This window comes from Panicum virgatum, chromosome 9N (genome assembly GCF_016808335.1).
Source record: "Panicum virgatum strain AP13 chromosome 9N, P.virgatum_v5, whole genome shotgun sequence".
Taxonomy (NCBI): Eukaryota; Viridiplantae; Streptophyta; class Magnoliopsida; order Poales; family Poaceae; genus Panicum; species Panicum virgatum.
Window position 1 is genome coordinate 66,280,860 of NC_053153.1, and position 11,917 is coordinate 66,292,776.

The 11,917-nt window shown below is 47.9% G+C and overlaps 3 protein-coding genes across 8 annotated transcripts; all 3 read right to left on the reverse strand.

Annotated features, from left to right (window-relative positions):
• Positions 1-1,186: 1,186 nt before the first annotated feature.
• Positions 1,187-2,773, reverse strand: LOC120692587 (aspartic proteinase nepenthesin-1-like). Its single transcript, XM_039975942.1, has one exon. The coding sequence runs from the start codon at positions 2,739-2,741 to the stop codon at positions 1,401-1,403; it is 1,341 nt and encodes a 446-aa protein (XP_039831876.1). The 5' UTR covers positions 2,742-2,773; the 3' UTR covers positions 1,187-1,400.
• Positions 2,774-5,904: 3,131 nt separating this feature from the next.
• On the reverse strand, positions 5,905-7,359 carry LOC120689273 (aspartic proteinase nepenthesin-1-like). The gene is made up of 2 exons (XM_039971579.1): positions 7,352-7,359; positions 5,905-7,012 (listed from the first exon to the last, which is right to left on the reverse strand). The coding sequence occupies exons 1-2, from the start codon at positions 7,357-7,359 to the stop codon at positions 5,941-5,943; spliced, it is 1,080 nt and encodes a 359-aa protein (XP_039827513.1). The 3' UTR covers positions 5,905-5,940.
• Positions 7,360-7,888: 529 nt separating this feature from the next.
• On the reverse strand, positions 7,889-11,419 carry LOC120692133 (pentatricopeptide repeat-containing protein At1g56690, mitochondrial-like). 6 transcript variants are annotated; one of them, XM_039975364.1, is made up of 5 exons: positions 9,145-11,372; positions 8,893-9,022; positions 8,747-8,813; positions 8,379-8,651; positions 7,889-8,193 (listed from the first exon to the last, which is right to left on the reverse strand). In XM_039975364.1, the coding sequence occupies exon 1, from the start codon at positions 11,321-11,323 to the stop codon at positions 9,203-9,205; it is 2,121 nt and encodes a 706-aa protein (XP_039831298.1). In that variant the 5' UTR covers positions 11,324-11,372; the 3' UTR covers positions 7,889-8,193; positions 8,379-8,651; positions 8,747-8,813; positions 8,893-9,022; positions 9,145-9,202. The 6 variants fall into 6 exon arrangements, with proteins under 6 accessions (XP_039831298.1, XP_039831297.1, XP_039831299.1 ...); XM_039975363.1 differs by having other exon boundaries at positions 7,889-8,651; positions 9,145-11,419; XM_039975365.1 differs by having other exon boundaries at positions 7,889-8,643.
• Between the last annotated feature and the right edge of the window lie 498 nt (positions 11,420-11,917).

Here is an 11,917-nt window from a genome sequence, read left to right on the forward strand (position 1 = left end):
AAAAATCCAATTTTGTTGGACTCCACATGAGTAGATCTATACAATGAACACATAATATGCTATGCTTTAGTACAAAGTTTTTTCTTTAAATTTAGATCTATTTTTTTATAATTAAATGGAATAATTCATATCCGCAGTTCTATGGCTCAATTGAGGTGAAATTTTTATGGTGGCCTTACTATTGTATGCTTGAACTGTAGTAAAAATTTTATACTCATTAGATCATGTATAACTTAGTTATAGATTTATTTACGTAAATAAGTTATACATGATCTATAACTAAGTTATACTCATTAGATCATGTATAACTTAGTTATAGCATAAATCTAAGCATAAACGTAAATAAATCTATAACTAAGTTATACATGATCCAGCGAGTATGAAATTTTTACTACAATTCAAGCATACAATAATAAGCCCACCATAAAAATTTCACCTCAATTGAGTCATAGAAACTGCAGCTATGAATTATTCCATTTAATTATAGAAAAAAATAGATCTAAATTTAAAGAAAAAACTTTGTACTAAAGCATAGCATATTATGTGTTCACTGTATAGTCTACTCATGTGGAGTCCAACAAAATTAGATTTTTTATTTTATGATTTTTCTGTGATTTACTATCATTTCAAATATTCAACTAAAACAAAAAAATGGCAAAATTGTGTTACTGTAGCAAAACCACTGTTCAAAACCGCCCCAGGGGGTAATTTGACCGGTTTTGAAAAGTTTAGTTGAGGGGATTAGAGCATCTCTAGCAATAGCCTCTAAATCAGACCCTCTAAATGTTAAATGAGGGATGCCTCTATTTTTAGGGGCTTCTAAATTTGTTTCAACTCCAGCAATAGCCCTCAATTCTAATATATAATAGAGGGCTCCCTAGAGACCCCCTAAGAATGGAGGGTGGAGGAGGGATTTTGGAGGCCTCCCCAAAATAGAGGGTGAAGTAGAGGGTCTGCCGAAGTACATTTTTTTGACTTAGCCCTCTAAATTTAGGATAAGAGGCTGTTTAGATGGTCTGCTGGAGTTGCTCTTATATAGTCCACCCCTCATAGTTGGGGGGTGATCTAGACTTCTGCCGTTTAAATAAGTAGTGTCAAATGAAAATGCAGAGGCCAATCGCAATATGTATAGAACTAAAAAATGCGGGACCAAAAACAGGCCCGCATGTTACGAATTTGAGATAAATAAACCAAATGCTAGCTGGCCGCCTAATATATATTGAAAACTAAATTTGGGTGACTGTGGCAACGATTCAAATACAATACCTCTTTATTCTTACATGACTGCTAGTTTCTGTATAACATCCAATTACATTACTATTCACGAAAAAAATGAAGGAAAAAAATAGGGAAATAATGTATCAATCACGCGAACAACAGCGCGGCGCGAGCTGCCGAATCTAAACCCTGTCGCAGTGAGCAGGGACGAAAGACAGATTGTTGCCGGCGAGGTCGTAGAGTACGTGCAGGTTCTGCTGCTGATAGTTGCCTATGATGGTCATGCCCCCGCCGCCGGAGGACATGATCGCGATGCAAATGTTGCTCCGGCCACCGTCCTCCATCTCGAATACGTAGTTCTCCCGCGGCAGGTCCAGCGTTGCGCCGTCGAACTGCAGCTCCAGCTTCGGCACCTCCTGCTTCTTCCCCGACGACAACGACGACACCGCGAAGCAGAGGGGCTCGTCGTTCGTCACGGGCAGGTCCACCTGGGAGACGAACGCGTCGTGGAGGAGCCCGTAGACGAGCGGTGGCAGCAGCGTGACGGAGGTGCCGGAGTCGATGATCGTCCCGCCGCTCCCGTTGCCCCTCAGCGCGAACGCCGACTCCGGCACCGGCAGCGTCGCCGACCCGACCGTGATGCTCTTCAGCGAGAGGTAGTAGAAAGTCGGGTTGACGGAGCTCTGGATGAGCCGGGTGGTCTGTGCGGCGCCGCTGGCGCTGTCGTAGAGGTCCGCCGGCAGGCCGAGCAGGACGGGGCTGGGCGCCGACCCCGTGACGTTGGTGAAGCAGTAGGAGAAGTTGTCGACCCTGAGCTGCGACGGCAGGGACAGGACGCCGCGGCCGAAGCCGGCGATGCCGCTGCCGGTCGTGTTGGAGCTGAAGAGCCCGTTGTTGAAGTAGCCGCAGCCGAAGGCGAGGCCGGACACCGCCGCGTGCCCCGCGTCGCCGTCGAACGTGAACGTGTCTGCGTCGAGGCGGCCGGTCGTGACCGACCTGTCGCCGTAGGAGTAGGTGTAGACGCAGGTCCGGTTGCCCCACTTGCGCTCGCCGCAGGACGACAGGTCCAGCTGCTGGCACGCCGCGGCGTCGCAGGGGAGCGGCACGGACGTGGCGGAGAGGTTGGGGTCGTAGTACGGCAGCGCCTGGGCGTAGCAGGACAGGCACGGCTGGCACTGCGTCCAGATGAGGTCGCTGCCGGTGTCGAGCGTCGCCTGCACGGGCTGCGGCGGCGTGCCGATGGCGAAGCTGACCAGGTACTCCGTGTCGATCGCCTGGCCCTTGCCGGGCACCGCGGAGGCGCTGGCCGGCGACGAGCCGGAGGCGGCGGAGAGCAGCCGCTCGGCGCGGGCCTTGCTGCGCCGCACCATGCGCCGCAGCAGCTGGCGCCGGGTGAGGCCGCGGCCGGCGTCGGGGCGGGTGAGCTGCGCCCGGATGGCCCCGCCCGCGGCGTCGCTGCACGAAACGGCCAGCGCCGCCGCGAGCAGCGCGAGCAGGAGGGCTAGCTTGTGCATTTTCATCATCGATCGATTGGTGCGAGCTACTTACAAACTGAAGCGCGTGCTTCGCTGTGTTGTACGAGGATGCGGCTAGCCCTATATTTATAGGACTCGAGGGATTTCTACTGTTGGATTGTTGCATCAACTGCATCTAGTGGCCAAGAATGTTTGAACTTACTCGTACCATGTCGCATCGCCCAATTAATCGTATTTTTAATCCTACTAATTCAAACATCTCGAGTGCGTCCGGACCGTGTGTTCACAAATCACGACGCGACCATTAACAAAGCAAGGGAACTTTTTCATGCGTAATGCGGAGGCGGGAGTGCATTCTGGCGGGTACGTGCGTGCGCGTGTCAAAACCCGCCAAAGCTACTGGTAATCGGTCGGATACCTGGACGGGGTTGGCCTCTGTGAACATCGAATTCTCTTTCCACGGGCGGGAAAGGTTAGGACAGAGTAAGCTGCCGGCAGAGCAGAGAAGGGCTCGGAAAGACGAGGGCCGGCATGCCGGCCGGCAGATTTGGAGCGAACAGCGGCGAGAGGGCGGCTTTCTAGATGTCAAGCAGCCACATCAGAATCTTACACAAATTTACCATTGGTATATGGATCGAGAAGGCGAGAGACCCACAATTCGTAGCCGTTTAGGTGGCCTGCCGCTGCAGCACATCAGAATTGCAATGCTTTTATACCAACTTAGATGAGGACAAGTTATATAGTAAAATTCTTGTTTTCAGCGAGCTCTACTAGTAGACAATTTTCTTATTGGTTCAAATATGAGTGGTCAAAGTTATTGCTAAAATTCCCCTAAGACATGCACATTAGCCTAGAGAAAATTCTTTAGGGATATCCATTTTCTCCTAAATAGCCTTTTAGCCTGTTTAAACGTTGTTCACTACAAATTGGCCACCCGTTCCTATCTAAATGGCTGTTTAGCCCATCTAATAGGCAGCTGTGCATGATATTTTAGGAGTAAAATGGACCACAGGTCCTCGAACTTGTTCAGAGTGGCAAACCGTCCCCTAAACTTTCAAAATGCATATTCAGATCCTCAAACTTCCTAATCATATCACGTGAGGTCCAAATTACAACTGTTTAAGCTAATTGATAGTTTTATAATTTATTCAAATAAAAAATTATATCCAAAATAATGAAATATATACACACAAAAATAATTCATACCAATTTGCTTGTACAAATATATTCAAATACAATGTATAAAATTTTGGAAAACAAGAAACTCAGATGACCAAATTTACAAAAAGAAAAATTTTGGAGGAAATATTGGAAAAAGAAAATATTCGGCACAAAGTTTTAAACTTTTTTTGGGGGAAATTAGAAAAATATAAGAATTGAGCACAAAATTTCAAAAATTAAAATTTTGGACCCATGTGTAAGCTCTAGATAAGTTGAAACACTTCCACTTTATAACTTAAAAATGATTATTTGGACTTTCTAAAGCTTGGGTCAAAAGATGTGGGCTGGCGACAATAGAGAGTGGAAAAACAATGTTGATCGGAACCTTTGAATTCTTCATTCAGGAATTGAGGTGAAGCTAAAAAAGGATTTAGTTATCCAGCTACTGTTGTCAGCCTCATTTTCCTTCAGAGTTGCATCATGTATCCAGACTCATTCCGCCAGAGCTAGTTCAAAGTCTTTATGCTTTGCTTTAGTGGAAGACCTTTCAAAGGAAAAGGTTGGTTGGGAGCGGTACGCTCTGCTCTCTCGCGACCTCTACTCTAATCAAAAGACTAAAGGCCCCAGCGGAAGATGAAAAAGGCGAGGACTGAAATGAGAAGGGATCTCTCTCTCCTAAAAGGCATATCTCGTATGCTAGGGAATCCTTCTCTTTCCATAAGACCGATGATACTTACCAGAAGTTAAGTACAGAAAAGCGGGCAATTTTGATTTGCCAGCTACTTGTTTCATGGCTTTAATTTGAGCTGCGGATCCTACTCTGGAAACAGAAATACCCACATTAATAGCAGGTCGAATTCCGGCATTGAATAGATCCGCGACGGTGAGTATTAAGGAAAGGAGAGCGAGGGGAAGAGGGGTTTTCCTCGGCCCGATCATCCAGAATCCAAACAAAGTCACTTAAGAATAGGCAAGGGACACACCGTCCACGCCACCTATCTGATACACAAAGCGTGGGAAACCGAACCCGAAAGAAATTGCACTTGTTGAGATGGGACAGGTCAGTAGCCCGAAAAGGGGTTGTAGATACTGCTGTACGAACAGCGGGCTCTGAATTCGACTTGTTTTTAAAGTAGGATCGAGTAACCAAGTTCTCGGGCCCTGCCTGCTTCTTCCATTCGCTGAGCTCCTCTGGCAAATCCACGCGATACGATTAGCAAGTTTGAGAATCTAAGTGTGGATTTTGAAAGTTTGGGGATTGGGATGGCACCCCAAGCCAACTTTGAGGACCGGAAGTGCATTTTACTCATATTTTAGGTACATGATGGATGACCGTGTGGTTAGAGTTTAGGAGGAACACATGGGGTAACACTTTATATATCGGATGTTTTCCCTAACATATGTTTTCGGGTCATTTCTTGTCATTTTAATTTGGGGTGTTTTACAACAATCCTCTATTTTGTTTCACGTCCATTCCTTTCGATTTACTACGTCTTTTATTTTAAGTAGCTGAAATTCAACAATTTTTCATGCAACGGGTTGCTGCACAGTAAATCAATGTTTGAAACATCGAAAACAAAGCCTCCGACACCTGAGAGTTAAACATTATGTTTCATATCCATTCGTCTACAACATTGAAGACCAACATCTGCAACATCAGAAAAATAATAGCATTTGTGGTTTTGCATTCCTGTTCCAATGGAGGCCTAAAGCCTGTTGCACTGTGCAGGAACAAAGGACAGCATGTTGCCGACCAGGTCGTAGAGGACGTGCAGGTTCTGCTGCTGGTAGTTGCCTATGATGGTCAGGTCATCCCAAGTGTTGATAACAAGGCAGGTGAAGCTGCCGCCGCCCGCGTCCTCGAACTCGAACATGTAGTTCTCCCGCGGCAGCTCCAGCGTCGCGCCCTCGAAGTGCAGCGCCAGCCTGGGCACGTCGTCGGACCTCGCCCGCCGCGGCGCCGAGAAGCAGAGCTGCGAGAGCAGCGACGACGTTGCGTCAGGGGCGTAGAGTTGCGTCAGGGGCGTAGACAGGGGGGCAGGCAGGGGTCTGGCCCCCCTATGGCTCCTAAATTTACATTGAAAATTTAAATTTTAATTAAATTTTTATATAAATTAGTATAGTTAGCCCCCCTAATAATAATAAAAAAATTCTCGTCCACAGGCAGCCTCGCCTGCGCGACGAACGCGTCGCGCACGAGCTCGTACGCGCCCCGGGGTAGCAACGTCATGCTGGGGCCGGAGTCGATGACCGTGCCGCCAGTCCCGTCCTGCCTCAACGCGAACGCTGACTCGGGGATCGGCAGCCTCGTTTCGCCGACGGTTATGCCCTTTAGCGACAGGTAGTATGCGGTCAGAGACGACAAGTTTTGGACGAGAGGGGTGGACTGGACGGCGCCGTATGCGGTCAGAGACGACAAGTTTTGGACGAGAGGGGTGGACTGGACGGCGCCGCCGTAGAGGTCGGCCGGGAGGCCGAGCAGGACGGTGCTGGGTTCCAACCCCGTTATGGTGGTGAAACAGTGGGAGAAGTTGTCCACTTTGAGCTGCGACGGCAGGGATAGCGCGCCGCGCCCGAAGCCGGCGATGCCGGTCTCCTTGGACGTGAAGATCCCGTTGTCGAAGAGGCCGCACCCGAAGGCCAGGCCGGGTACGGAGGCCTCGCCGGAGCTGTCGCCCGCGGCGGCGAACGTGAAGGTGTCCGCATCGAGGCTGCCGGTGGTTATGGAGTTGTCGGCGTATGCGTAGACGTAGACGCAGGTTCGGTTGCCCCAGTTCTGCTTGCCGCAGGACGACCAGACGAGGTCGTCGCACATGGGCGAGTCGCAGGGGAGCGCGCCGAACGTGGAGGAGTTGGACGGGTCGAAGTAGGGGAGCGTCTGGGCGAAGCAGACCGGGCACGGCCGGCACTGCGTCCAGACGAGGTCGCTCCCGGTGTCGAGGGTGAGCTGCACGGGCTGCGGCGGCGTGCCGATGGCCAGGTGCACCAGGTACTCCGTGTCGGGGACGACGCCGGTGTAAGCTCCCGGGTCTACGCGGGCGCTTGCCGGGGCGCCCCGAGAGCAGCCGCGCGGCGCGGGCCTTGCTGCGCACGGCCATGCGCTGCAGCAGCTCGCGGCGGGTGAGGCCGCGGCCGGCGTCGGCGTGGTTGGCGTGCAGCTTCAGGGCTGCGGAATCGCAGCAAGAAAAGGTCAGAGCAAGCAGTGGCATCAAGAGAACCATCTTTTCAAACGAGAACCGTAGGAGAGCCGTCTTCCGAAGCTGCTTCATTATTGGCACTTGCTTTGCTCCAGTTCCTGCAAGTTAGCAAGTATGTGTGTTTATTTGCAGGCTTTTGAAATGGAGATAGGGCTCTATATAAAAGATTTAGCATTGCGTTATTTGAGCTCTATGCTTTGATGCAACCCTTGTTAAAAGATTTCAAATAATTCAATATCGTCACAGATGTATCATTTTCCTTATTCCAGCCCGTATATGTGTTTGGTCTTTCACGCGTACAACTCCATACCGTGTTGCTGACGTGCTCTTTTTGCCGTCGATCCCTCCAGTATCCTTTGTCAAACAGATGTACGTCGTGAAAAGGATAATCAGAGAGTAGAATTACAAAATGAGACCATTCTTCCTCCCGCTTGACACAGACAGAATGGAAAAGAACAGGGTCTAGATTCGGGAGTGGGTGGAACCTTAATGCAGTGGACATGGAAATTGCAGATTGACAGCGTGGGCTTATAGCTGACTGGCTCAACTTATAGCTTACAAAGAGACGAACAGGTCATCTCGAGTAAATTTCAAAAAAAGCCTACAACTATTTTGAGACATGTTGCAAAAAACTAGACTTTCGATGTCAATTACACAAACCTGCAACTATTTTAATCTTTGTTGCAAGAAACTATAACTTTCCCAGAAAGCTAGAGGCTGACATCATGTGTCCACCTGATGCACGCCACAGAGGCTGATAGGTGGATCCATGATGAGAAAGTTGTAGCTCCCTGCAACTTGTGTCAAAATAATTGTAGGTCTTCGAGATTTACATAATTACTTTGTTGCAATTGAAGCCATTCTTTGGACTACAGCGCATCAATCATTCCCTTTGAAACAATGGTGAGCAAATACTTTTATGCTTGCTACAGTTGTAACAAATAGAGTTTTCTTCAACAAAAGTCAAATTTTAAATGAGAACGGTAACTTCAACTATGCTATCACAATCGTGGTGCCATTTAGATTCATGAATGAGGACTAACGAATGTTGCGGATATCACTCATTCTTCAAATTGGTATGTCCAGTTCATGAATCAGCGCTATGGCTTCAGTTTTCACATTAAAATCTGGTTCAAATTGTCCTGCAGCAAAGACAAGACTAACAGTTTTGACCCAAAAACCTAGCTTATATTTTTTAAACATGACATATTTACATACAGTAATAATAGTTCTAGAGTTGGACTGTATTGTTGGAAAATATTGATGTGATCACATACAAATTAACACAGTTACGTTTTAAAGAAGAAAGTTTTTTTTTTTGCTTTACCTTGATCTGCCGCTGACCAGCAGGATTATATCTCAAGAAATGTAACTGAATCTCCATGCACAATCTCCGCAAATAATAGTCTGATCAGAAAACCTGCAGAGTGTGCAGTTGTTGAGATACCGCTTCACACTCAGGTACTCTCATCTTGTGACTAGTCAGTTGCGACTATTTCCCAAACTTGGTGAGAGGTGCTTTGAGCTGATGCTGAATCCTACATATTAATATTCCACATCTGTGATTCCGAGCATCACTTGGGTATTGGTATCTGCAGATCTGAAGATTTAATATGAAATGAAAAATATGAACCTAAATGAGTGCATACATTAGATTCCAAATGAAATATAGAACTAAATAGATATTTTTTTCACCTCATAGGTTTCTTTATCATACTATATCGATTAAAATGATAAATTACCCATGTTGACAACAGAGGATCTGCAGAATATGATTCACGGTTAGACATATAGTAAGGATAACAAGTATCTATCAAGTTGCTTGTTCACATTAATCTGACCTCTAAGATACAGGTTGCTTTGTGCAGCAGCCTGAATTACATTGTTACAGCTGCACAGGTAATTCAAAGGGAACAAGTTGACCATGTGCTGATATCATATTCGATGGAAACTGAATCCTGAATGTGTTTCCTATAAGTGAGACTTTTTGCTTCAGTAGCTTATCATCATTATAAAAAAAGAAAACATCTATCACCAATTTAATTTATGGTTTGGAAGACCGAGGGAGACTGTCTTAATATACTGAGACTTACCTAATCAACGGATCATCAAAGAGTTGATGCTGAGCACAAATATACTGCATCATGCACCTCACCAATAGTCCCTGCATGAGCAAAATCCATTTTTGAAGTGATGGAATCTATTTGCATCTCTCAGTACGATTTTCCGAGAAGTTATCTTTGCAATCAACTTTATTGCAGAATGGCAATCACCACAAACTCTGAGATTCTTCATTACACGAATGGGCATTCCCTCCGGAACTTTCAATAGTCCATATGCCACAGCTTGCCTCTCACTGTGATACCGCAAGCTATGAGTTTTTTGCTCCTCATCTACATCATGAAGCACAAAGCTCCCATCAGCTGAGTATCCAGATTCCATCAGCAATCCATCTAACTTCTCCAGCATTTTACGGATAATAGCATGCTCAGGATGTGCGGACACTTCACCGGATGTGAACAGATGCACCCTTTTGTCATATTCTATCCAACTACAGCCAGGAGACTTGTTCAAATGCCTTGAGCTAATGAATTTTCGCATCTCAGAAGCATCTTCCCACCTCCCAGTGGATGTATAAATGTGAGACAGCAAGACATATGGCCCAGCATTTCCAGGCTCTAGCTCCAAGAGCTTCCTAGCAGCAACCTCAGCTATCTCAGCATTCTTGTGCATTCTGCAAGCCCCCATCAGAGCTCCCCAGATGACAGCATCTGGTTCAACTGGCATGGTCTTAATCAAATCCAGTGCTTCCTCCAGACATCCTGCTCGACCAAGCAAATCAACCATGCAAGAATAATGCTCTGCTCCAGGTCTGATGGCAGAATTTGTATCCATAGAATTAAAAATATCCCTCCCCTCTTTAACTTTTCCTGTGTAGCTACATGCTGTAAGGGCCCCAACATATGTAATTCTATCAGGCACCATTCCAACCAACCTCATATCATCAAATATGCGGAGTGCTTCCTCCCCCAACCCATGTTGGGCATAACCAGTGATCATTGAATTCCACATCACAACATCTTTGAGCTCAAACATGTTGAAAACCTTCTTGGCCTTATCCAAATTCCCACATTTGATGTACATTGTGATTAATGCTGACATGGCAAAGACATCCTTGTCAAAGGAACACCTCAGCATTGCAGCATGCACCTCCCTCCCGTAATCAAGAACAGCCAGGGCTGCACATACCGTGAGGATGCTGATGACCGATGGGTAGTTTGGGCGAATGCCATCATGCAACATCTTGCGGAAGGTAGACAATGCCTCCATCAAGAATTCATTCTGCTCATACGCTTTGATGATTGCACTCCATGTTCCATCATCCTTCTCGTGCATCCTCTCAAAGACTGATTTGGCAGCATCCACCATCCCCCGCTGCCCAAACCCAACTATCATTGCATTGCAGGCTGGCAATGGGTGCTCCGGCATTGCATTAAACAGCTCCTCAGCATCCTCAACACGGCCAACCTGTATATACCCAAATAGCATTGCAGTCCATGACACCTCATTGCGCTCAGGCATCACCTCGAACAGCTTCCGAGCAAGGTTTACCTGCCCATTCTGAGCATAGCCAGAGACCATCGCAGTCCATGACACAACATTCTTTTTTGGCATTTCATCAAACAGAACGCGCGCCTCAGCTATCCGGCCAGCCTGGCAGTACCCAGATAGCATGGCGGTCCACGCAACAACATCCTTGTCAGGCATTTCATCAAACAACGCGCGGGCCTCATCAACACGGCCGGCGTCGAGGAAGCCACCGAGCAACACCGTGTAAGATATGTGGTTGCGCTCCGGCATCTGTCGGAACAGCTGGATGGCGTCGGCCAGGAGGCCGTGGCGCACGTAACCGCGCAGGAGAGATGTGAAGGAGACAACCGAGGGCGGGTAGGGAATGGTGGCGAGCGCCGCGGCGGCGTCGGGGAGAGTGTGACGGCGCAGGGAGAGCCCGGAGATGAGCGCGTTGTAGGAGGCGAGGTCCCGCGAGGGCATGCGGTGGAAGACTCGGAGTGCGGCGTCGGGGAGGTTGTTGCGGAAGTAGCCGGCGAGGAGGGCGTTGTAGGAGGCGGTGGTGCGGAGCGGCATGGCCTCGAAGGCGGCGCGGGCGCCCTCCATGTTGCCCGTGCGCGCCAGCCGGGCGATGCGCGCGTTCGCATCCACCACCGCCGGCGCCGCGCTCGACGGCAGGAAGCGGACGGGCGGGAGGCGCATGTCGGGTGGGGTGGGCAACAGGAACGACCACGAGAACAGGCCCTACAGACGGATGCCGCCGCCTCGCAGAATTTGTAGGTGTCGATGGTGTGGTGGGCTCAGAGTTGAGAAAAGTCAACAAGCCTCTTATACTCTCAGACAGTGGCGGAGCTTGAGCAAAATCTCAGGGGAGGCCAGACTGTCAGAGTTTAGCTAGGGGGGCCAGTATTAGGCTGGTAGATCAGATTAGCTAGTAAAATTAGATGGTCATAAGAAAAAATTAGAAATCCAGGGGGGCCATTGCCCCCGTTGGCCCTCACTATCCTCTGCCAGTGCTCTCAGATTTGAGAGAGCTTAGACCAAGATTATTAGAGGATGTAAGCAGACTAACATTAAGGTGGAGTAGAGAGAAGAGATGAGAGGGGAGAAACGGGCTGTAAAGTCAATTCCAATAGAAGGATTCACAGTATTTCATGTACATTAAATAGGAAGTTACATAAGCAATTTGAATAATTGGCAATAATTTAAAGAAGAGAAAGATTGAAAGAGTTTCATCTAAATGAAACTCCACATATAAGTCATTACGTGTCTTACAATTAAATGCAATAAGCACAT

Bases quoted from the DNA above. Each gene is read 5' to 3' on its own strand.
- LOC120692587 (XM_039975942.1), bottom strand. From the start codon at position 2,741: ATGATGAAAATGCACAAGCTAGCCCTCCTGCTCGCGCTGCTCGCGGCG.
- LOC120692133 (XM_039975363.1), bottom strand. From the start codon at position 11,323: ATGCGCCTCCCGCCCGTCCGCTTCCTGCCGTCGAGCGCGGCGCCGGCG.